This window comes from Lithobates pipiens, unplaced genomic scaffold (assembly GCF_037356315.1).
Source record: "Lithobates pipiens isolate NorthernLeopardFrog02 unplaced genomic scaffold, aLitPip1_a1.2 Scaffold_3, whole genome shotgun sequence".
In the NCBI taxonomy this organism is placed as follows: Eukaryota; Metazoa; Chordata; class Amphibia; order Anura; family Ranidae; genus Lithobates; species Lithobates pipiens.
The window spans coordinates 137,363,506-137,387,358 of record NW_027507790.1 but is presented as its reverse complement, the minus strand read 5'-3'; the positions used below and the strand labels follow the sequence as shown (position 1 = coordinate 137,387,358).

The 23,853-nt window shown below is 41.1% G+C and overlaps 1 protein-coding gene across 5 annotated transcripts in view; it reads right to left on the bottom strand.

The window, feature by feature from the left end:
- EFNA5 (ephrin A5) overlaps positions 1-23,853 on the bottom strand; it is a 566,034-nt gene that overhangs the window by 72,556 nt on the left and 469,625 nt on the right. For all 5 annotated transcript variants that reach the window (XM_077462315.1, XM_077462314.1, XM_077462312.1 and 2 more), the window contains exon 2: positions 21,134-21,426. In XM_077462315.1, the coding sequence (XP_077318441.1) occupies positions 21,134-21,426 (293 nt within the window). The remainder of the gene's footprint in view (positions 1-21,133; positions 21,427-23,853) is intronic.

The following is a 23,853-nucleotide window of genomic DNA, read 5'->3' as shown; positions in this document are numbered from 1 at the left end:
ACTGTTTTCCAGTGAGGCAACATCTTTCATAAACCTATGTAACTATCTCTTTTTAAGAATCCATTAGAGACCACTAGAAACAGAAATACTATACCCTATACCCTCTTTGTGTAACCTCTATGGGAACATGTATCAGTTGATTTTCTAAAGGCAAATGGACGTTTCCTTTGCAAGGAAATTCTTGCTTTGCAAGGGAATTTTCCCTGAGCTTTACAAATGTGGTGAAACTTAATTTTGCAAAGAATACTCAGTAATGTACAAATAATAATTTAAACAACAGTATTGTTTCCTAACAGCCTATTTGCCTTTAGTAACCAAACCACTATATATTCCCATAAAAACAAAATAGCTATAGAGAAACAAAATAGCTATAGAAAAGAGGACTTTAAAGGTGCCACATACTTGCATAAAAAAGGCTTATTCTGCAAATATTTAAAAAAATATATGATTTTTTAAGAAGACAACAATATTACATGTAAACATTGCAAGTACAGTAGAAACTCTTATATATCCCATCATTACAATCAGACTTGGATGATGGAATGCTTGTTGTGATGTGATATATGAGTTTGATGTGCTTCACTGGTCCATGCCTGCTTCATCAGGAAGATAGCAACAGTCAAGCTCTGTGCTTTGCATGTAAAACAATCATAAACAAAGTGATACAACCACCAACTGTAAGCTTTCTGGAACAGATAGGTCAGCTCCTCCAAGGTTAGTCCACTCGAGTCCATGTAAACAAGAGGGAAACCCTCAATGAGACTAATATTGTGTCATGTGTAAAAATACTTAAGTGCCGTCCTGTTACTTTCAAAGTCTCTCTATATCTCAGGGAGGAGGTGGTGAAAGAGAGACTGAGTCTTCGCCATAGTGGCTATGGCAGCTGCTATCTGTTTCAGAAAGCTTATGTTTGGTGGTTGTGTGTATCACTTTTTTTTATGTTTGTGTTACATGCAAAGTACAGAAGTTGACTGTTGTTATCTTCCTGATGAAGCGGGCATGGAACCGTGAAACACATCAAAGTCACAGCAAGCATTCCATCATCCAAGTCTGATGGGGATGATGAGTAATGATATATAAGAGTTGCTTATGTACTGGCAATGTTTACATGTAATATTGTTGTCTTCTAAAAACATCATTTTTTTAATATACAGTATGTAGAATAAAACATTTACTTTTTTATACAAGTATGTGGTACCTTTAAAGTCCTCTTTTCTATAGCTAGGTTTTTTTTGTATGCATACATTTTCAAAGGATGTGGTGCCGGACATCATAAGTCCAATAATTAGAAGGTCTCCTATTGGATTCCTTCCTCCTATTATCTTATTTAACTATATGTTCCCATAGTTGGTACATGTAGAGGGTATATAGTATAGTTTCTTTGCTTGCACGTCTGGTTGATAGAAGTAAGCAGAGCTTAATCACTAAGTTATATAAAAATTCCCTTCCAAAGTGAAGATTTCCTTGCAATGTGAAAAGTCTGTTTGCTTTTAATAAATCAACCAAATAGTGTCTATAAGAATGAGTCCAGGATATAGGTAGGTCTGCTGGAAGACAACTCAGGCTGCCATACCAGCTAAATACTAAACCCTACCCTACTCTCCTTAAAAAAGAAAAATCCCTTTCAAGTGAAATTGTTCTTTCATGCAATTGCTTTTTTAAACTTAAACTTAATCTGTGGTTAATATAACAAACAATTATTATAACAATACTACTACTATTACTATTAGTACTACTACTACTACTACTAATAAACTAATAATAATAATAATAAAGTAAATACCTGCCTCTCCTGCTGCCAACACAACTGTAGTGAAGAGAAATCACTGCCCAAGATATATAAAGGGTTGTCATAAGAAACTACTGCATGGGGGAGGGAGGGGGGGGGCAGGAATCTGGTACTCTTGGAATATAAAATTCTGAAGAGTTTTGGGGTGGCACACTTTATTAATTACAGCAGTATTCAGCCACACAAGTAAAAGGAAAGGTATTTAGCTCTTTCTTTGCAGGGGGCAAATTTATTGACAATTTATTTTATTCAAGAAATACTTGAAATAGTTTATGCTTCTGGTCATAAAATGTATGACTTGACTGATTAAGATTTAAGTTGCTTCCTTTAGTTTTCTTTAAAAAAGTGGCCTAAAGTCCTGTAAATGTCATTAAACCAACCCAATTATTATTTATCTAGCAGAGAATCCCTATCCTTGTTTTGGATTGTGACCAGAATTATACATTATTGTAAAACAGCAATACACTTTGTACAGTAAATAAAACTTCACTTCTCGCACAATGTCAACACTTTGTTACTGAGCATATTGTAGGATCAAATAAGTGTTATACATTCTATGTGATGCTATGTTTAAAGTAAAGTGTTGCGCTGTAGCAAAGTTCAAGTTATTAGAGATATAAAAAACTCACAATGTACTTTGCAACTAAATTTCTACTTTCATAGGAACACATATCAAGAGTCTGTGTAGGTAAAAAAATCACTTATTCCCTATATCGTGCCAAAAACATATTTTTAAGTTTTGTACTTTTAAATGAGTTTCTTGAATCGTTAGCAGTATTCAAAGATAATGGCTAATCATTAAAGAGGGATTCCACCAAAAAAAAAAAATATTAAAAGCCAGCAGCTATAAATACTACAGCTGCTGACTTTTAATAAATGGACACTCACCTGTCCCGGGTTCCAGCGATGCCGGCAGCCGAGGCCGATCGATCGCTCGGCCCTCGGCTGCTGCCGCCACCATTCTAGGTGAGGGAATCAGGAAGTGAAGCGAATTGGCTTCACTTCCCGGTTCCCTACTGCGCATGCGCAATAGGAATTCTCCGCGCTGTCTCTGAGACCCGTGTGTGTCCCAGCAGACAGCGCGGCAGGACAGGAAATGGTGTAGACTCCCACGGGAGTCTATGCCCGGAAGTGGGTGTAAATACCTGTCTTTGACAGGTATCTCCACCCCCCTCCCCCTGAAAGGTGCCAATTGTGACACCGGAGGGGGGAGGGTTCCGATCAGCGGAGGTTCCACTTTAGGGTGGAACCCCGATTTAATCTGACAACCATGCACCCTAAACCTGTCAATCATTTCCACTATGTTTAGCCTTTAGGTATTACACTGGATTAATATTGTTCATTGACCAAGGTACTATTCTTGATCCATACCATGACTAACATATGAACTTATTTCAATCTGAATCTCCAACCAACTTCTTAAACCAAGATTTGTAAGACAAGTTAATTGGAGTTCGTTGCCCTGCTCCCTAGAAAGTTACTTGTTTAAATTAAAGTTAAGCTGACCATAGGTGGTTAGAATTTTGAATGAAAATGTGTACAAAACTTCTCAGAACATTTGAATATTGATTGAAATATTTCATTTGCTTTTGGAATAGATGCACTTTACCAAACAAAAACCATAACCACTGTTGGTCTTTCAAGAAAAAATTTCCGTCCTGGTCCTTTGAATTATCTCATCACTCTGGCCAAAATCAGATAGTGATTTGACCCTCTAATGATTAGAAAAAAATATACAAACTTTCTCAGTACCTTCTTTTCCCCAGAATTTTTGTTTAAAATTCTACCCCTTTATGGCCAGCTTTAGGCTGAGTGAGACTTTCAGACTCTTTATACTGCTATCTTTGCTATTGAGATCACAGAAGGTGAGCAAGTAAATATTTGTATCCTAAAGTCAAGAACAATAATAAAAGCTACAATAAGTTGGTGATGAATTAAACTTTCACCAAATCCAATAGATATTTAAACAAAACAAATAGTTTAACTACAAATTCCAAGCTGGCAAAACTGCTTTGGGTGGACCTGGCTTTTAATTAATAATTTATGCCTCAACATTTTTGTCCTGTTTGCAGTTTGGCTAACAAATCTGTCAGATTAACCTGAACATATTGGTATGTTTGTATTAGATTGGTCATCAAGGACTTAAACACTGGCCAGAAAGCAATCATATTACGAAGTAGTGAGGCATACGTGATTTGTTGTTGCCAGCCTCAATTTGAGTTAGTGTCTATGAAGATAAAATGAGACAGTCCATTACTATTACATAGGATGGTGGTGAAAGCTTCTAATGTGCTTGTTGTTTTAATGTTCAAGGTTTCTGCAGCCCAGTTAATTCCTTTTATTTAGAGTTTGATATATGTGCAAGCTAAGCAATACTGATATTTGATTAATATACTTGAAGAGTAATTTTATTTTTAACAGACGTGAGCAGTAACTGTCCTGTAGTTCACCTTTCTACATCACCTTGTACTAAATACACATTTAAAGGTTCAGTCCATTCAACACTAATGTATTGATTTTAGGTACACTGTGGAATTTTGAAACAACTTTTAGCTTCATATTTCTCTTGGACACTCAAATGGTAAAATTTTCTACACCGAGCTCCCAGCTCAAATCACTATTATTTGATATCATAGTAATCATCTGCAGGTTTCAGACTCCCTTGGATGATCCCAGAAGAATGAGGCATCATGTTGAGTGGTTGCATGACTGAATACTCAGAATTTATATGATTGTATACTGTATAACTCTAAGCCAGGAACTCAGTCCAAAATCTTAATGCTGACTCTGAATGATGCCTGAGCTAAGATGGTGCTCACATTCTGCAATGAAAGAGGTAGTCAGACAGGTTTACTGTGAACTCTGAGAGTGTTAATAAATATCTTTAGGTGTTACACTTACACATCACTTAGCCTGCGTGCACACCTTATAAAAAGTATATATCTGACCCTAGGTCCACTTTAAAGTTTAGGGTTCAGGTGAAGCGATAGTTAAAGCATAACTCCACTTTTGTTGAGAAAAAAACATTCCCCTCTGGGTGATCTATGTGCATCGCAAGGAGTACAACAACCTTTGTTACAGATTCCTAACTTTTGTTATAATGAAAAAATCTCTGTTTGTTCCTCTGTGCTGAGTGGGTCTAATGGAAGAGGTTTCATAATTATCTATCAGCTGTGCACCTGCACAGCACTAATGAGGAAATCTGCTAGGCCTGCATCCCTTTAGATGCATTCCTACTGGGAGTATCTCACCAAAAATAAATTTTTGTTGCAGGGGATTTCTGAAATCTGAGTTGAATCTAAGGCAGACTTCTGGTAAATTGGTGAGCCAATCACACAAGCAGTAAATGATGTTCCTGGGGAGTGGTCAGTACACACTCTGTGTACAGAACAACTGCAGGTAGCCATATTGTGTTGCATTTACTGAAAATTACAATGGCTGCAGGTTGAAAAGGAAAATCATTTTTAATTACGAAATGCCTTGTGTTGCAATTGTATGTGCTAAATTATTTTTTTCTTTATTTGCTATATTTTCTCCCCACAAAAGTGGAGTTACCCTTTAAGTGTTTGAGTCAGCCTAATGGTCAAGCTAAATTTAGAGATCTGGAGGTATGGCAGGCATGTTTTACTTTTCCACTTTTTCCCAGTGTCAAAAAATTTACTTTTCACTAAAACCAGCATAGCGACATGCAAATGGCAAACCGGGTACCCTAAGAGCCCTTTCACACTGAGGGCATTTTGCAGGCGCTATAGCATTAGAAATAGCGCCTGCAAACTGCTGCACCATTCACTCTATTGCGGCGTATTTCGGGTGGTTTTAACCCTTTCTCGGCTGCTAGCAGGGGGTAAAAGCGGCCCGCTAGTGGTCGAAAGGCGCTGCAAATCCGACGGTAAAATACCGCTTGACGCTATAGGCTCGGAATTGTGAAAGGGGTCTAATGCTTTCACCAGTTTTGAAAGCAAGCTTACTAAGTGTCATTTCTATCATCTCACGTTACAAAAGTCTGCACCCTCAAAGTAGCTCCTACTTTGAAGGTCTGTTTGTGGATTTTAGGCTGGACATACATAATCGGGCATGTTAAATTAATGAATACTATTCAGAAATCCTAATAAAGATGTGGTCAATCTTCTGAAAGTGTTGTTCAGCAATGGAAAATCAGCTCACGTGATCATAGGTCAATCTGTTCAGCAACTATTTTCTGCACAAGTATATGCCAGAGAGTGAAGCTTAAATCTATGGAGACTTTAAAAGAGAATTATAGTATATATATATATATATATATATATATATATATATATATATATATATATATATATATATATATATATATATATATATATAAATGTATACTCACCTAGGTGGATGCAGTATTGACCCAATACTGCATTTGTGCCCTGCCACCTTTGCATTGAGAACTGAGTGATCAAACACTGCTGATTGCTCAGTTCTCCCCTCCACTCTGAGCAGAGAGCAGAGAGCAGAGAGCAGAGAGCAGAGACTGTCAGTCATCAGCTCTCTGCTCTGCCCCTCCAGCGTTCACTAAAGCGCTGAGCTGGGGAGGGAGTAGTTGCTTTACCAGCTGTCAGGCCAAGCATCTGGGTGGATCATGACTGTAAAGTCAGATCATTCCCCAGCTTGGACCGGCTGAGTGACTCCAGCCAACAGCAGACTTTAGCCAACTGTTGACTGAAAACTGGTCTATTCTTATTACAACTATAAGCATACAGCAAGTGAAGTGAAATCTTCTCATTCAAACTCAGACAGCAAAAAATGTCCTTATTGCATCCAAAAATAAATAAATAAATAAATAAATAAATAAATAAATAAATAAATATATATATATATATATATATATATATATATATATATATATATATATACTATATATATATATTTGCTACAATCAAAAGTAGTAAGTGTACAGCTAGTATAACAGTGTAAATTTGCTGTCCCCTCAAAATATCTCAACACACAGCCACTAATGTCTAAACAGCAAAAAATTTACTGACTGTGGTTCTAACACTTCCTTATTGTATCCAATATCTATCTATCTATCTATCTATCTATCTATCTATCTATCTATCTATATATATATATATATATATATATATATATATATATATATATATATACACAATATCTCACAAAAGTGAGTACAGCCCTCACATTTTTGCAAATATTTTATTATATCTTTTCATGTGACAACACTGAAGAAATGTGACAACACTGAAGAAATTACACTTTGCTACAATGTAAAGTAGTAAGTATACAGCTTGTATAACAGCGTAAATTTGCTGTCCCCTCAAAATATCTCAACACATAGGCACTAATGTCTGAACAGCAGGCAACAAAAGTGAGCTATTTTCCCGCCCCAGTATCATGTGACTCGTTAGTGTTACAAGGTCTCAGGTGTGAATGGGGAGAAGTTGTGGTAAATTTGGTGTCATGGCTCTCATTCTCATCATACTGGTCACTGGAAGTTCAACATGGCACCTCATGGCAAAGAACTCTCTGAAGATCTGAATAAAAAGAATTGCTGTTCTATATAAAGATGGCCTAGGCTATAAGAAGATTGCCAAGGCCCTGAAACTGAGCTGCAGCACAGTGGCCAAGACCATACAGTGGTTTAACAGAACAGGATCCACTCAGAACAGGCCTCACCATGGTCGACCAAAGAAGTTGGGTGCACATGCTTAGCATCATATCTAGAGGTTGTCTTTGGTAAATAGATGTATGAATGCTACCAGCATTCTTGCAGAGGTTGAAGGGGTGGGTGGGATCAGCCTGTCAGTGCTCAGACCATACGCCACATGCTGCATCAAATTGGTCTGCATGGCTGTAGTCTCAGAAGGAAGCCCCTTCTAAAGATGATGGAACAAGAAAGCCTGCTGAAGACAAGCAGACTAAGGACATGGATTACTGGAACCATGCCCTGTGGTCTCATGAAACCAAGATAAACGTTTTTGGTTTAGATGGTGTCAAGCAGGTGTGGCGGCAACCAGATGAGGAGCACAAGACAAGTGTGTCTGCCTACAGCCAAGCATGGTAGTGGGAGTGTCACTGTCTGGAGCTGCACGAGTACTGGGGGTTACAGGTCATTGAGGGAACCATGAATGCCAACACGTACTGTGATATACTAAAGCAGAGCATGATCCCCCCCCTTCTGAGACTGGGCCACAGGGTAGAATTCCAACATGATAATGACCCCAAACACACCTCCAAGACAACCACTGCCTTGCTAAAGAAGCTGAGAGTAAAGGTGAGGACTGGTCAAGCATGTCTCTAGTCCTAACCCCTATTGAGCATCTGTGGGGCATCCTCAAATGGAAGGTGGAGGAGTGCAAGGTCTCTAACATCCACCAGCTCCATGATGCATCATGGAGGAGTGGAAGAGGACTCCAGTGCCAACCTGTGAAGCTCTGGTGAATCCATGCCCAAGAGGGTCAGGACAGTGCAGAAAATAATTGTGGCCACACAAAGTATTGACACTTTGGGCCTAATTTGGACATTTTCCCTTAGGGGTGTACTCACTTTTGTTGCCAGCAGTTTAGACATTAATGGCTGTGTGTTGAGTTATTTTGAGGGGACAGTAAATTTACATTATTATACAAGCTGTACACTCACTACTTTACATTGTAGCAAAGTGTATTTTTTTCAGTGTTGTCACATGAAGAGATATAATAAAATATTTACAAAAATGTGAGGGGTGTACACACTTTTGTAAGCTACTGTATATCTATCTATATATCTATATCTACTGTATATATCTATATATATATATATATATATATATATATATATATATATATATATATATATATATTTTTTTTTTTTTTTTACATGTCACTCAGTTCCCTCACTCAGGCAATATCCATGTCAGCTTTAAAGTCTGTAAGGTGAATGAGGGGATGTTGCTGGAATGCAGGGCTCAACCAAACAACTATAATATGCTTAATTATACTAATTTCTGATACCAAAGGAAATTGACAGCATTTTTCACAGGTGCTTGTGTTAGAGGAAAGTAGACTTCCATCTGGAAGATCACAAGAGGGATTTATGAGCTAAACTAGAACATATGTAAAGATATCCAGTTATTTCCCACTTTAAGAAGTCAGTACTGATTAAAAATCATTATAAAGGAACTCTTTCATAAGACAAAACACCTGTGTGATTAGGCTCTCATAGAAGCTGTCATTTCTCCACTCAAGTGTTACATGCTAATTCCAGAGCAGTGATGCAGACAATAAATGTAGCTTTACTGTCACACCATCAATCTGCAGCATCAGTTAGAGAATGACATCTTCTTCCCTAAGAAACCAACACAGTAGCTTTGCTGTGTGACAAAATCTTCTTAAAAAAACTCCCCCAAATCCAAGCAAATACCAAGTGAAGAACAAACACATAAACAATCTAAAACCTAAAATAATTAAAGTGATCTTGAAATAAACAAGTCAAATTGTGTGCTTTTAAATGCATCATCAATAGCTGTGCCTAAGCACTGCTCTGAAAATTCTACAATTTGTCTTTATTTGCTTTTTCAAAACAGCATCACATTTCTGGTGCCTTCAACTTCATAGCTGAATGGTATACAAGCAGTGTGCGATCATCTAATCTACTGCTGCCTCTTACTGCAACTTTCACATGATCTGGAGGGAGATTTGGCAATTTCATAACCATAAGTCTCATACGTCTCATAAAAAGTTGCCCCCTGCCGCTTGCACCATTGGATGTGATTGACAGCAGAAGTAGCAAATCGCTGGGCTCCTATCAATCTATCAAATCAAGAGTTGGGACCTCTTGGAGAGAGGGAAAGCGTGTCTCCACCAATGGACTTACCGGCTCAGATAAGTAAAATGGGGGTTGGGGGGGTGACTGCCAGGTGTTTTTTTACCTTAATGCATAGGATGCATTAAGGTGAAAAAATACGAGGGTTTACAACCCCTTTAATACTGGCATTTGTGTTATTTTTTATGTATAGAAACGTAGTCCATACTGCAGTTTTTTACTTTAACTTATTACTTTCCCTTTGAAGAAAGTATATTTATGAACATTTGGTCAGATCTGAAGTGATTATAGAAAGGCAAGTGATATAAATGCGAAGGTCACACTGTTATCACACTGCCCTGGATAGAGTCTTTCCTTTCTTGAATATGTGGACTTTGTGGAGGGGGATTAAATACAGCACTAATGACAGTTTTCATTCAGCATGGTTCCTTTAAAAGAGCCTGTGCCTGATTCAAAAATCCCTGCCACCAGTTTTGGTGACAGTTTCAGGTGCTTCTTAATACTTTTCTGACACTTTTTTCCTATAAATGTAATGTTTGTTTAGCCTAGAGGTTTAAAACATTAGTCCTGCCTCCAGTAAGGCCCCTTCAACTGTGTGAGTGGTGCAGTGCTACTGCCTCTCTATAGAACTTTTGGACCCAGTCGCCCTTGACTCCTCACATACATTGTAGGGTCAATAGCCTGCACGGCACATGATGACGTTGATGGGTCTCCCTTTTAGGTCTACCCATTCTGGCAGAAGAAAACAGCACTAGAGTGAGGAATAGGGTGAGAATCCTCCTTATACCTGGACCACTGGACTAAATGAGCATTGAGTCTTGCAGTAAAGGAGTCTCCCTGCCATGGAAGATCATATCTAATTTCCAGAATTCAGCTTTAAAGCAAGTAAAGAGCACACATATAGGGAAATATACCTTCTAACCACTTGCTGACCGATGCAAGCCCATATACGTCGGTACAATGGCAGCGGTGGGCAAATGGGCGTACCTGTACATCTCCTTTAATTGGCGGGGATAGTGGGCATGCTCACACAGCATGACCATGCCCACGGGACCGGCGGACATTGTGGGACCAGCGATCGGGTCACGGAGCCGCAGAACGGGGAAGTGACTATTTAAACAAGGCATTTCACCGTTCTGCCTTGTGACATGACAGAGATCGCTGTCATGTGAGTTGAATCCCATTCCCCTCACAGTTAGAATCACTCCTGAGGATGCATTTAACTCTCTTGATCGACCCCTAGTGGTTAACGCTGTCACAATAAAAATCACAGATCACCGCCATTACTAGTAAAAAAAATTAATAATAAAAATGCCATAAAACGAAACCCTATTTTGTAGACGCTATAATTTTTGCGCAAACCAATCAATATTTTTTTTTCTTTATAGTGCAAAAAAATAAAAACCACAGAGGTGATCAAATACCACTAAAAGAAATCTATATTTGTGGGGAAAAAAGGACGTTAATTTTGTTTGGGTGCAACGTTGCATGACTTGTGCTTGCACTTGCGCAATTGTCAGTTAAAGTCAAATCGCAAAAAGTGCTCTGGTCAGGAAGGGGGTAAAATCTTCTGGGGCTGAAGCAATTAAAGCACTTACTATGCTTTATACATCATGCTTCATTATCCCTTTCTTTTCACTTATAATCGGTTAAGAATGATTAGTAAATGTTCCCTGTAAGTGTCAGGAAGATCCTCCTCACAGACGTCTGAGCGGCGAAAGTCGCAGAAGTTCTTTTGCTCAGCTTCGGGAGCGTTACCGCGATCGGCGATGCGCGCGTGCGCGTGCGCGTGTGCGCGCGCGTGCACGTGCGCGCGGGAGCGCGCACACGGGTGCGCGCGCGGCCGTTTGACGCAAGTTGGCGCCAATAGCGCTATTTAAACAGGGTCCATGCTTCACTGCCTTGCTGCCTGATCAACAGCGTTCCTGTGCTTCCTGTTTATCCGTATCTGGACCTGAACCTGTATCTGTACCTGTATCCTGATCTATATCGAACCCGGCTTGTTCCCGACTCTGCTGTTTGCTGCCTGCCCCCCGATTTTGGCTTGTACCCGACTACTCTTTTGGATTCCGCTTCTGTACCTGATCTGCCCGCCTGTGCCTGACCTGGACTGTTTCACCATCCGTCAACTGTAAGTTGCTTACTGCTGTACTACAGGACACCTCCCAGTCCTCCGCAATATTTGGCTGTTCTCCCTCTGCATCTGTAGCCTTCTACCTTTGGCTGACGATTACTGGACTCTTCCACTTCTGATTATTCCATTACACCTGCATCCGTTGTTGGACTACAAAACCCCTCCGTTGTTTGTCATTTCCTGCAACCACTTGTATGCTGTTACTGGACTACAGGAATCCTTCTGCTGTCTGCTGAACCTTACCTCTCCTTGCCTGCATTCTGACACCAGACTACAATACACCTCCTCCTTCAACGGTCTTCTGCCTCTACCACCTGCTATCCAGTCAGGCACTTGTGCCCCTCTGTGCTCTTGAGCCCCTGTCATCACTACCAGGGTCTCTCGAGTCGGAGGTCTACGAGAGGCCACTCCCTGCAATCCGGGCTCTGCTTAAAGGTACGTGACAGTATCAGGCAGCCATGTCTGAGCCCACGCAGGGAGATTCGGCCATGGATGATTTATGCCGCCATCTTGCTGGACTTACCCAGGCTGTAAAATCTCTACAAGAAGGCTATTCTCGTTTGGAAGAGCGTGTCCAGGTCTTGTCTACCACAGGTCCTACTGTGCCGGGAACTTCTTCTGCACCCTCAGTAGTTATGATGCCCCCTGAACCCAAGGTCCCAACTCCGGAGAGGTTTTCGGGAAATCGCAGCAAGTATAGAGCTTTTCGCAATGCCTGTGAACTATTTTTTGCACTTCAACCCAGGACTTTCTCTCTTGAATCCACTAAGGTGGGTTTTGTCATCTCCCTCCTACTGGGTGAGCCCCAGGCATGGGCCCACCGTCTTTTGGAACAAAAGGATACCTGCCTTAACAACCTGAATACCTTTTTCCTAGCAATGGGTGTGCTATATGAGGACCCTCAACAGGCGGCCACTGCGGAAGCAGCCTTGTACACCCTGCAGCAAGGCCGCAGAGCGGCAGAGGACTATGCGTCTGAATTTCGGCGCTGGAGTTCCGATACCACCTGGAACGATGCCGCTCTGCGATACCAGTTTCGCATGGGACTCTCTGAACCTCTAAAGGATGAATTGGCCCGGGTGGGTGTTCCAGCAACTCTTGAAGCCCTTATCAACCTCTCCATCCAGATAGACAGACGTTTGAGAGAACGAAGAGCTGAACGCACTGCTGGGCCATCCCGACCAGTCTGGATGTTACCCCGTGTATCCAATCCTCCTGCACATCCTACTGCTGACACGCCTGAACCCATGCAACTGGGCCTACTCAGACCAACGCTCACCACCGAGGAACGACAACGCCGGCAGCTCAACAATCTGTGTCTTTACTGTGGGGAACCCGGACATTACGTGAGATCCTGTCCTGCCAAATTCCGTAAGCGTTCTTCTGTATTTTCTCCTGTCTTACCTGCTGTACCTAGTAATGCTACTCACCTGGCTGTTCCCATCTCTCTTCAGCTACCCGGAGGGAACATTCAAGTCCTCGCAATAGTTGATTCTGGGGCGTGCAGTGGATTTATGGACTTATCGTTTGCCCAAAAGTTCCAAGTGCCCTTACGGCCCAGGGCGAAGGGGTTGTCTGTACACCTTGCCGATGGGTCAGCAATCAAATCAGGACCGGTGACACAAGAGACATGTCCTTTGACTGCTACTATTTCCGGAAACCATCAGGAACAACTTTGCCTGGACATTATTGAATCTCCCCTTTTCCCTATCATACTGGGCATGCCCTGGCTTCGGGCACATAACCCGCAAATAGACTGGTCCTCCGGAAACATTCACTTTTTCTCTCCCTATTGTCGTCAACACTGCTTCCAAGAATCAATTAAGGGTTCACCCCATTTAATGTGTATGGAGACCGATGTTGAGACCCGCCAGCAAGTCCCTGAGGCCTACCATGACTTTCTGGACGTATTCAGCAAGAAGGGGGCAGAAACACTTCCCCCTCATAGACCCTACGATTGCCCAATTGAGATCCTTCCCGGAGCCGAAATCCCTTTCGGGAGAATATTTCCCTTAACAGAAGTGGAATTGGAGACTCTCAGGACTTACATTGATGACAATCTGAAAAAGGGGTTCATACGTCCTTCTACGTCCCCAGCTGGGGCAGGAATCTTTTTTGTAGAAAAGAAGGATCATTCTCTCCGCCCTTGTGTTGACTACCGGGATTTAAATAAAGTGACAGTCAAGAACCGGTACCCATTGCCTTTGGTACCCGAATTATTCCAGCGCCTTGGATCAGCTCGTATCTTCACAAAACTGGATCTTCGCGGAGCCTATAATCTGGTCCGTATCCGAAGCGGGGACGAATGGAAGACTGCCTTCCGCACCCGCTTCGGACATTTTGAATATCTCGTGATGCCCTTTGGGCTATGCAACGCTCCTGCGACTTTCCAGCATTTTGTGAATGATATCTTTAGAGACTTTCTCGACTTGTTTATTATAGTATATCTGGACGACATTTTAATTTTCTCCCCTTCTCTGCCAGCTCACAGGGAACACGTTAAGAAGGTTCTCACTCGGCTTCGCCAACACGGCTTGTACGCAAAACCTGAGAAGTGCGAGTTTGAACGTCGCAGCATTCAGTTTTTGGGGCTGATTATTTCGGTGGATGGAATCAAGATGGACCCGCAAAAAGTTTCGGCCATCCTGGACTGGCCAGCCCCTACTGATAAAAGAGGAATTCAACGCTTCGTGGGGTTTGCGAATTTTTATCGAAAATTCATCAAGGGATTTTCTACAATCATCGCTCCAATCACTAGATTAACAAGACAAGGTACCAAGTTCCAGTGGACTCCGGAGGCACAGACCGCTTTTTCTTCCCTTAAAGAACAGTTTGTGTCAGCATCTGTCCTGAAGCATCCCAATTCTGCGCTACCCTACATCCTTGAAGTGGATGCATCCGAAGTTGCAGTGGGAGCCGTCCTTTCTCAGAGACAGGGCCCCAAGGCTTTATTGCACCCAGTGGCGTTCTTTTCACGGAAGTTGTCTGATGCGGAAAAGAATTATGATGTCGGGGACAGGGAGCTACTCGCCATCAAAGCTGCACTTGAGGAATGGCGCTATCTCCTGGAGGGGGCAGCCCATCCCATTCTGATATACACTGACCACAAGAACTTAGAGTATTTGAAGACTGCTAAGAGGCTGAAGCCGCGTCAGGCCAGATGGGCACTTTTCTTTACAAGATTTTCCTTCCACATAACCTATAGGCCCGGATCAAAAAACACCAAACCCGACGCACTATCCCGGATGTTCAGCGAACCCGAAGTTCCTCAACCCACAGACACCATCCTTGCGCCCGGAAATTTCCTTATGCTCCAGGAAGATCTTCTATCCCAACTTAAGCAGGCTTCTTCTTCAGCTCCACATCCCTCAAACATGACCTTACTCTCTAGCAATGACTTGTTATGGCATGAAAACAAGATCTACGTGCCCCAACAACTACGGGTTGCTGTTCTTAAATCTTGCCACGACCACAAATTGGCCGGTCATTTTGGAGTACACAAGACCGCCGAACTTCTCCAACGCACCTTCTGGTGGCCTCAGCTGCTAAGAGACTGTAAACTTTATGTAGAATCTTGCATTACCTGTACCCAGAACAAAAGCAGCAAGGCCAAAGCCTGGGGGTTGCTGAAGCCACTCCCCATCCCGGAAAGACCTTGGAAGATGATTTCCATAGATTTTATTGTAGAACTACCACCGTCAGAAGGTTTCACCACTATCCTTGTGGTGGTCGACAGATTGTCCAAGATGGCTCACTTTCTGCCCATGAAGGGTACACCTTCTGCCCCTGAGACCGCAAGGATCTTCATTAAGGAGATTGTAAGACTCCACGGTATACCTGCAAACATTGTTTCCGACCGTGGGGTGCAATTTACATCAAAATTCTGGAGAGCTTTATGTAAATCCTTGAAAATTGATCTTTCGTTCTCGTCTGCCTATCATCCCCAGACCAATGGCCAGACCGAACGAACAAACCAGACCCTTGAGCAATATTTACGTTGTTATTCTTCTTTTTCGCAAGACGATTGGGTATCCCTTTTACCACTTGCCGAGTTTGCCTACAATAACTCTGTTCATTCTGCAACTAACCAATCTCCCTTCTTTGCGAACTATGGTTTTCATCCTCAGTTCTTATCAGTCAACATCCCAGAATGCACGGTTCCAGCAGTCCAAGAAACTTTGAACTTTTTCTGCACCAATAACAAGTTGCTTCAAGAAACGATGGCAAGAACCCAAGAACGCAACAAAGCAGTTTTTGACAGAAAGAGGAGAGGGGAGCTCGATCTAAAACCTGGAGATTTGGTATGGTTATCCACTCTGAATCTAAAATTAACATGCCCATCTAGGAAACTGGGCCCAAGATTTGTAGGTCCTTTCCCAATCACCAGGAGAATTAACAATGTGGCTTATGAGCTGAAATTACCAGAATCACTGCGTATTCACCCAGTGTTTCATGTGTCTCTCTTAAGACCTTCAATCCAGGATCCTTTCAATAATCGGAACGTGGGCCCTCCTAAACCTGTGCTTATTGATGGCGAAGAGGAGTTTGAAGTCGAAGCAATTTTGGATTGCAGGAAGAGACGCAACCAGATCCAGTATCTGGTGAAGTGGAAGGGGTATGGTCCAGAAGAGAACTCCTGGGAACCAGAGACTGGCATCCACGCCAAGAGGTTGGTTCTGGCATTTAAAAGATCTCACCCAGGTAAGATGTCCCAGTTGGGCATCCGGAGGCTGCCCATTGGGGGGGGGCAATGTCAGGAAGATCCTCCTCACAGACGTCTGAGCGGCGAAAGTCGCAGAAGTTCTTTTGCTCAGCTTCGGGAGCGTTACCGCGATCGGCGATGCGCGCGTGCGCGTGCGCGCGGGAGCGCGCACACGGGTGCGCGCGCGGCCGTTTGACGCAAGTTGGCGCCAATAGCGCTATTTAAACAGGGTCCATGCTTCACTGCCTTGCTGCCTGATCAACAGCGTTCCTGTGCTTCCTGTTTATCCGTATCTGGACCTGAACCTGTATCTGTACCTGTATCCTGATCTATATCGAACCCGGCTTGTTCCCGACTCTGCTGTTTGCTGCCTGCCCCCCGATTTTGGCTTGTACCCGACTACTCTTTTGGATTCCGCTTCTGTACCTGATCTGCCCGCCTGTGCCTGACCTGGACTGTTTCACCATCCGTCAACTGTAAGTTGCTTACTGCTGTACTACAGGACACCTCCCAGTCCTCCGCAATATTTGGCTGTTCTCCCTCTGCATCTGTAGCCTTCTACCTTTGGCTGACGATTACTGGACTCTTCCACTTCTGATTATTCCATTACACCTGCATCCGTTGTTGGACTACAAAACCCCTCCGTTGTTTGTCATTTCCTGCAACCACTTGTATGCTGTTACTGGACTACAGGAATCCTTCTGCTGTCTGCTGAACCTTACCTCTCCTTGCCTGCATTCTGACACCAGACTACAATACACCTCCTCCTTCAACGGTCTTCTGCCTCTACCACCTGCTATCCAGTCAGGCACTTGTGCCCCTCTGTGCTCTTGAGCCCCTGTCATCACTACCAGGGTCTCTCGAGTCGGAGGTCTACGAGAGGCCACTCCCTGCAATCCGGGCTCTGCTTAAAGGTACGTGACAGTAAGGTATGTGGGGTAATACCTACAAGATTTGTATATCCATACTGGGATAACTGTAGGGTGCAGTATACACCGACCAGCCATATCTTTATGATCACTGACAGGTTAAGTGAATAGCATTGATTATATTTTCTATATTTGTTTACAAGGGCATCTGAAAGTTGGTGGGATATATTAGGCAGCAAGTAAACATGTTGTCCCTGAAATTGATGCATTGAAAAAATGGGCACTGCAGTTTGTTGTGTGTGGGGCTAAGTTGCTACAAACTGGTCAGGATGCCCATTCTGACCTGTGTTCACAGCCAAAATCACCTACACTTGAACATCAGAACTGGCCAGAACAGGGTACATGAGCACCAGAACTGGACTGGACCAGAAGTAATGGAAAAAGATGGTCTGGTCTGATGAATCATGTTTTAATTTACATGATATGGATGGCTTGGTGCATGTGCATCACTTACCCAGGAAAGACATGGCACCAGGATGGAGTATTGGAAGAAGGCAGGCAGAGTGATGCTTTAAGCAATGCTCTACTGGGAAACCATGGACTGACTTTGCCATTCATATTTATGTTACTTGGCATGTACCACCTATCTAAGCATTGTTGCTGACCAAGTACACCCCCTTATTGAAACAGTATTTCCTTTCAACAGGATAATGCACCTTGCCACACTACAAAAAATGGTTTGATAATGCTTTGAGGAACACAATGAGTTTGAGGTTTTGACTTGGACTCCAATTTCTCCAGATCTCAATCCAAACAAGCATCTGTGAGATGTGCTAGAAAAACAAGCTCGATCCATGGGGGACTCACCTCACAACTTACAGGACTTGCTACTGAAAACTTGGTGCCAGATATCACAGAATACCTTCACAGGTTTAGTGGCTATTTTGGTGTCAAAAAGGGTCTGTTTTGGTGGCCATAGAGGGATTTACTCAATATTAAGTGGGTGGTCATAAAGTTATGGATGATCTGTATTTGCCTGAAAATCATTGATACCAATGCAGAATTACAGTTGTGCTCATAAGTCAACATACCCTAGCAGAATTTATGATTTCTTGCCCATTTTTCAGAGATTATGAATGATAACACAAACACATTTCTTTCACTCATGGTTAGTCTTTGGCTAAAACCATTTATTATCAATCAAATATGTTTACTCTTTTTAAATCATAATGGCAACAGAAACTACCCAAATGACCCTGCTCAAACGTTTACATACCCTGGTGATTTTGGCTTGACACAAATGGGGTTGAAGGGCTATTAAAGGTAGCCATCCTCACCTGGGATCTGTTTGCTTGTAAGTAGTGTGTGTGTTTGTGTGTAAAAGGTCAATGCATTTCTGGACTGCTGACAGACCCTTGCATCTTTCATACAGTGCTGCACTGATGTTTCTCTATTCTGAGTCATGGGGGAAGCAAAGGAATTGTCAAAGGATCTGTGGGAAAAGGTAGTTAAACTGTATAAAACAGGAAAGGGATATAAAAAGACACCCAAGGAATTGAGAATGCCAATCAGCAGAATTTACAGGAACTGATGGGTTTTTGCCAAGAGTAATGGGCAGCTTTACCATCTGAGAAGATAAAGAGTCTCATCCACAAGTACCACAAACGACTTCAAGCTGTCATTGATGTTAAAGGGGGCTAAACACGGTATTAAGAACTGGGTTATGTAAACTTTTGATCAGGGTCATTTGGGTAGCGTCTGTTGCCATTATGATTTAAAAAGAGTAAACGCAATTGATTGATAATAAATGGCTTCAGCCAAACACTAACCATGAATGAAAGCATTGTTTTTGTGTTATCATTCATATTCTCTGAAAAATGGCCAAGAAATCATACAATCTGCCAGGGTATGTAAACTTATGATCACAACTGTAGGTGTGGGGCTTAACAGTGTGATTACAGTATATGTAAATATTTTATTTTTCTATGTATTCAATACAGTAAATGTTACTGTTAAACATGTTAATGCTGCATTCTTTATAAAAGTAACCCTTGAAACCATATGAATTTAAATGAAATAAAATGCAAATGCAGAGTTTTATATTGGAATGCTTCTCAGATACCTATAGCTTGAATGAAAAACCTTATGAGCATCATAGTACAAGCATCACTGGTCTAATGAATGTTTAGTAAAGGACTTTCCTCTACTGTTTACCATTGATTGAAAAGCCGCCACATTTCCTGGTCCACTTTCTAAGTGTTTTCACTTGACATGCAGCATAAATGCATAATTAAATATTATATTTTTCTTACTTTAATAATTTTGTAAAAGTATTGTTTACTCAACTGGCTACAAAGAGACTATCTTCACATTATTTAGAGAAGTTTGTTACATTGTGCTGAGGCTGCATTCAATAATATTCACATTTGCAATGGTTTGCTTGTAACATTTTAACACATCTATCCTGAGTCCCCTAAACCACATTTTATTTACAGGAGTGAAATCACATTTGTGTTCTTCCTACTACTAAACAGTTTTTGCAGTCAGTTAATAAAGATTTGTCTCAATGGTCCATTTTATACTGTAGTTTAAGAGGGAAAGAGTCTGTTTATAAGTGCGGTGAACAAAAACCATATGCTACAAAAATGTAATGTATATTTCCTATAAAAATGTTACTTCAAGTGTTGCAGACATACTGAAAGTGAAAAGCCAATATTACTTTTTGGCACTGTTTAAATAGCTGTTACCTCACTATATACCTGCACTGCATTACTGTATACACAGGATGGGATAAGATTACATAGCTAGATAGATAGAAAGATTGAAAGCCTTAGCAAGAGCTACAGTTTATGAAGAAAACAGAGTTTCAAAAACCAAACAGCAGTGTTGGAGTGGGATCAGGCCAGTCTAAAGCTCTCTTTAGTAGTATACATTAGTTTTCTGTGGAGAAGAGTCATTATTCTCACATCCACTTCGAGTCACAGTTATAGGTTTAAGTTCTATATTTATTCCATATAAAGTAGAGGTGAAAGGAGATAGATACAAAGGTTTGCTTATATTGTTGGTATCGGTGTCTAATTATTGAGAAAGATTGTAATAATAATAAAACATTTTTTATATATATATATATATATATATATATATATATATATATATATATAATCCCCATTTTCTACCCTTTGAGCCTATTCAAATTAAACCTTCTTCCCATTCACCATAGTACATCCACTGTTCAGGAATATTCTCAATGCTGCCTGCCACTGAGTAAAGCTTTATTCAAGTCTATGGGAGGTTAACTAGAAGTGAATACCATCCAATAAGATTTCTGAATGGTTGAGGCCAATGCCATTGGAGAATGGTAAGTGAGCCCTTGAGTAGGGGTTTTAGCTTAGCTAGAGGCAGGGCGTGGGAGCCGAGGACATTTTACCTAAACCTGAATGTATCCTTTAGGGTGTTCACCTACTGGCCTGTGTTTGTAAAATAACATAAGTGCATAGAACTCTAAAAAGCACAAAGAATGACAAGCAACAATACCTACAAAATAGCACAGCAATTTGAGTCATAGTCTAGGAATTGTTGTTATATTCTTATGCTACTCTCCAAACTATTGTTCTTTTCTAACATTATTTTCAATTCAACTGGAGGTCACTTCACTTTTCGATGGCAGCACAAGTCTCCGACTCATACGGCAAGCGGAAGCCCCCACATGCACAGGACACATTCTGTACATGTAAGCATGATAAGACGAATGCATACTATATCATATACCATGTATAGTTACTATAAAAGCATCATGAAAATATTCATGGGAGTTTCTTCAGATCATGAGAACAGAATTTTTTTGGGATACTCACATATATAGTAATATTCTCTTCCCGGTCGAAATTCAAATCCTAATGAAAAGGGAGTGAAGAGTTGGAATTTCTCTGAAAACTTTAGAGGTCCATTGGAGGAGTGGGGCCGATTGCACTCCCATCTCTTGAAGCCTTTGGATGTGTGATCACAGGAGCTGTAGCCATCAAAGTTCACCATGAACAAAACGTATCGTTCAGTTTTATCTTCAGGCACAGAGTCCTCATAATGAGGGCAGAATACATCTAGATAGTCGTTGATGCATACTTCAATATGGTAGTCACCCCTCATGAACCTACCAGAGAAAAAAAAAGAGAAAGTCATGTTTAGTGTGAATAGTCAATGTTCAGAATATATATATGTACTGTAGCTAACACAGTGAAATATTCTGTTATTTCTGCCTATATTATGCCTAATTTTCTGCCTATATTATTATACAATATGAGCAAAAAATGTTCTATAACTTACGAATATTAACACAATGGTGATATTTAAAAGAGAACTGTGGGTTTTGAAAAAAAAAAAAAAAAAAACATTCATACTCCCTTAGGCCGCGTACACACGCGGGGACTGTTCGCCCAACTTTGTCCGCTGAACAGTGTTTCGGCGGACAGTCCGCCCGTGTGTGGGCTTTCAGCGGACAGTTTCAGGGAACAGTTTGCTGAACAAGGTTTTTCGGAATTGTCCGCTGAAACTTGGTTTCAGCGAACAGTCCCCTCGTGTGTAGGCTTGTTCGTCAAACTAAGTTCCGCGCATGCTCAGAAAGGATTTACACGCCGAAAGTTGTAATGCAGTGTATAGGACGTTGTATTTTCCGTCCCGTCGTACGTGCCGTTCACGTCATCGCGCACGGTTTCAGCAAACTGTTCGTTCGTCGTGTGTGGGCAAGTCCGTCCATGCTAATTTTGAGCGGACTGTTTGCTGAAACTGTTTGACGGACAAAGTTGAGCGAACAGTCCCCGCGTGTGTACGCGGCCTAAGGTGGATACAGCATAAATCAAATGCTGCATCTGTCACCCGCTGCCTCTACACAGAGAACAGAGAGGTCAGTCACCACTGTCTACCCCCTTGTGCTTATGGAGCACTAGTCTGTGGAGGGGGCAAGTACGGCTGGCTTAAGCTCTGAGCAGCACAGTGAGAGGCTGAGCCAGCTGATGGTCAGGTATCTGGGTGGATCCCAACATTAAAGTTTGGATCTCTCCAGAGTCTGGACCAGCAGAGTGATGTCAACTAACATTGGACTTTAGCCCACTGTTGGCTGAATACAGGTCACAGAAGTGCAGAATGAAATGCACTCCTGTGACCTGTGACTTACAGGTATTACATGATACAAGTTTTGACCTTTTACAATGTGCTAATTACTGTGAAATACTTCACCAAATCTGTATGCTAAAATTAAATTATCTAAGCATGGGTTGTGTTATTAAGTTATTGTGGGTGTATGTTATTGCTCATAAAAATTTTAAAGGGTTACAAATACAAGTGGCACGGAGAGAGCTTCTTTTTTTCAGACCTTGGGACAGATGTGGTTCAACCTTCCTTATAATGCAGTAGAGGATTAGGGGTCTCTCTGCACATATTCTTTTCATTGCTAAGGCTTCCAATAGGCAGGTATATTGGTCTAACAAGAGCATGCATGTGCACTCACAATGAACATAACTACAGTGGTAATAATTTGAGGTGAGACAAATTTGAGTTTTCTTCTACCAGAAATTCAAGCAAAATTCAAGAGATTTTGCCAAAAGGGAGGTGAAATTAAAAATGTTTTTAAAGGTATAATGGGCTAGAAATGGCCCCTGACGGTTACAATAGCACATTTTTACTATTCTGAATCCGTTCTGTCAAAACAAAAGACCATCATTAGCCCTATTATTTTGTGTTGTTAGTTTTTTTTATTTCTTCACAGAAATCAAAAACAGGTACTGAGAAAGGTAAAATATAAGTAACTAAAATGACGGTATACAAATAATGATCAAATAGACAAAAAAAAAAAAAAAATGAATGCTAAATAAAATAAACCAGATCTTTTTTCAAACTAATTTTGCCTAAGCCGCTAAGTAAATTAATGTTTCCAAATGTGAAAAATTTCCGAAATGTGTACATTTTGGTGCTAAACATTTTCACCAAATCACTACACTCATTCCTATTAATACTTTCAGTATTAATTTGGTTCAGACATTTCATTATTCAGTTACTTATGTATAAATAAACTGCATAGCAAGTGTCAGACTTGCACAATTTTTTAATGCATGTTAGCATACTGTAATAAATGGCTGGTTTGTTGTTCAGTTTTTGGTACTATATAAAATAATGATAAAGATAATTATTATTATTGCTATTATTATATGACTAAAAGTAATTAAGACCTTGTTAATATGAAATAAGTGTTATTGATTTACAAAAAAAGAATGTACTTTTTATGGTTTTACTGCAAAGCATGTAAAAATGATTGCATATTTCATAACATATTCACAGCAATGAGCCAGTTTTCCTATGATTTATGACATCAGGACAGCCATATTTATTTAGTTACACTTTGCTGGCACAAATTTTTAAGACATATACAAAGCCCGGTACAGCATTTACAAGAAACGTAAAAGCAGTGCAGTTTGGCTGCCAAACTACACAGAAAAGAATCTGCAGCTTTATGATAAAAGGATTCTGGGATATGAATTAATAGCGCTCGTGGTAACCTGACAGCTCTGAACAAGAGCCAGATGAT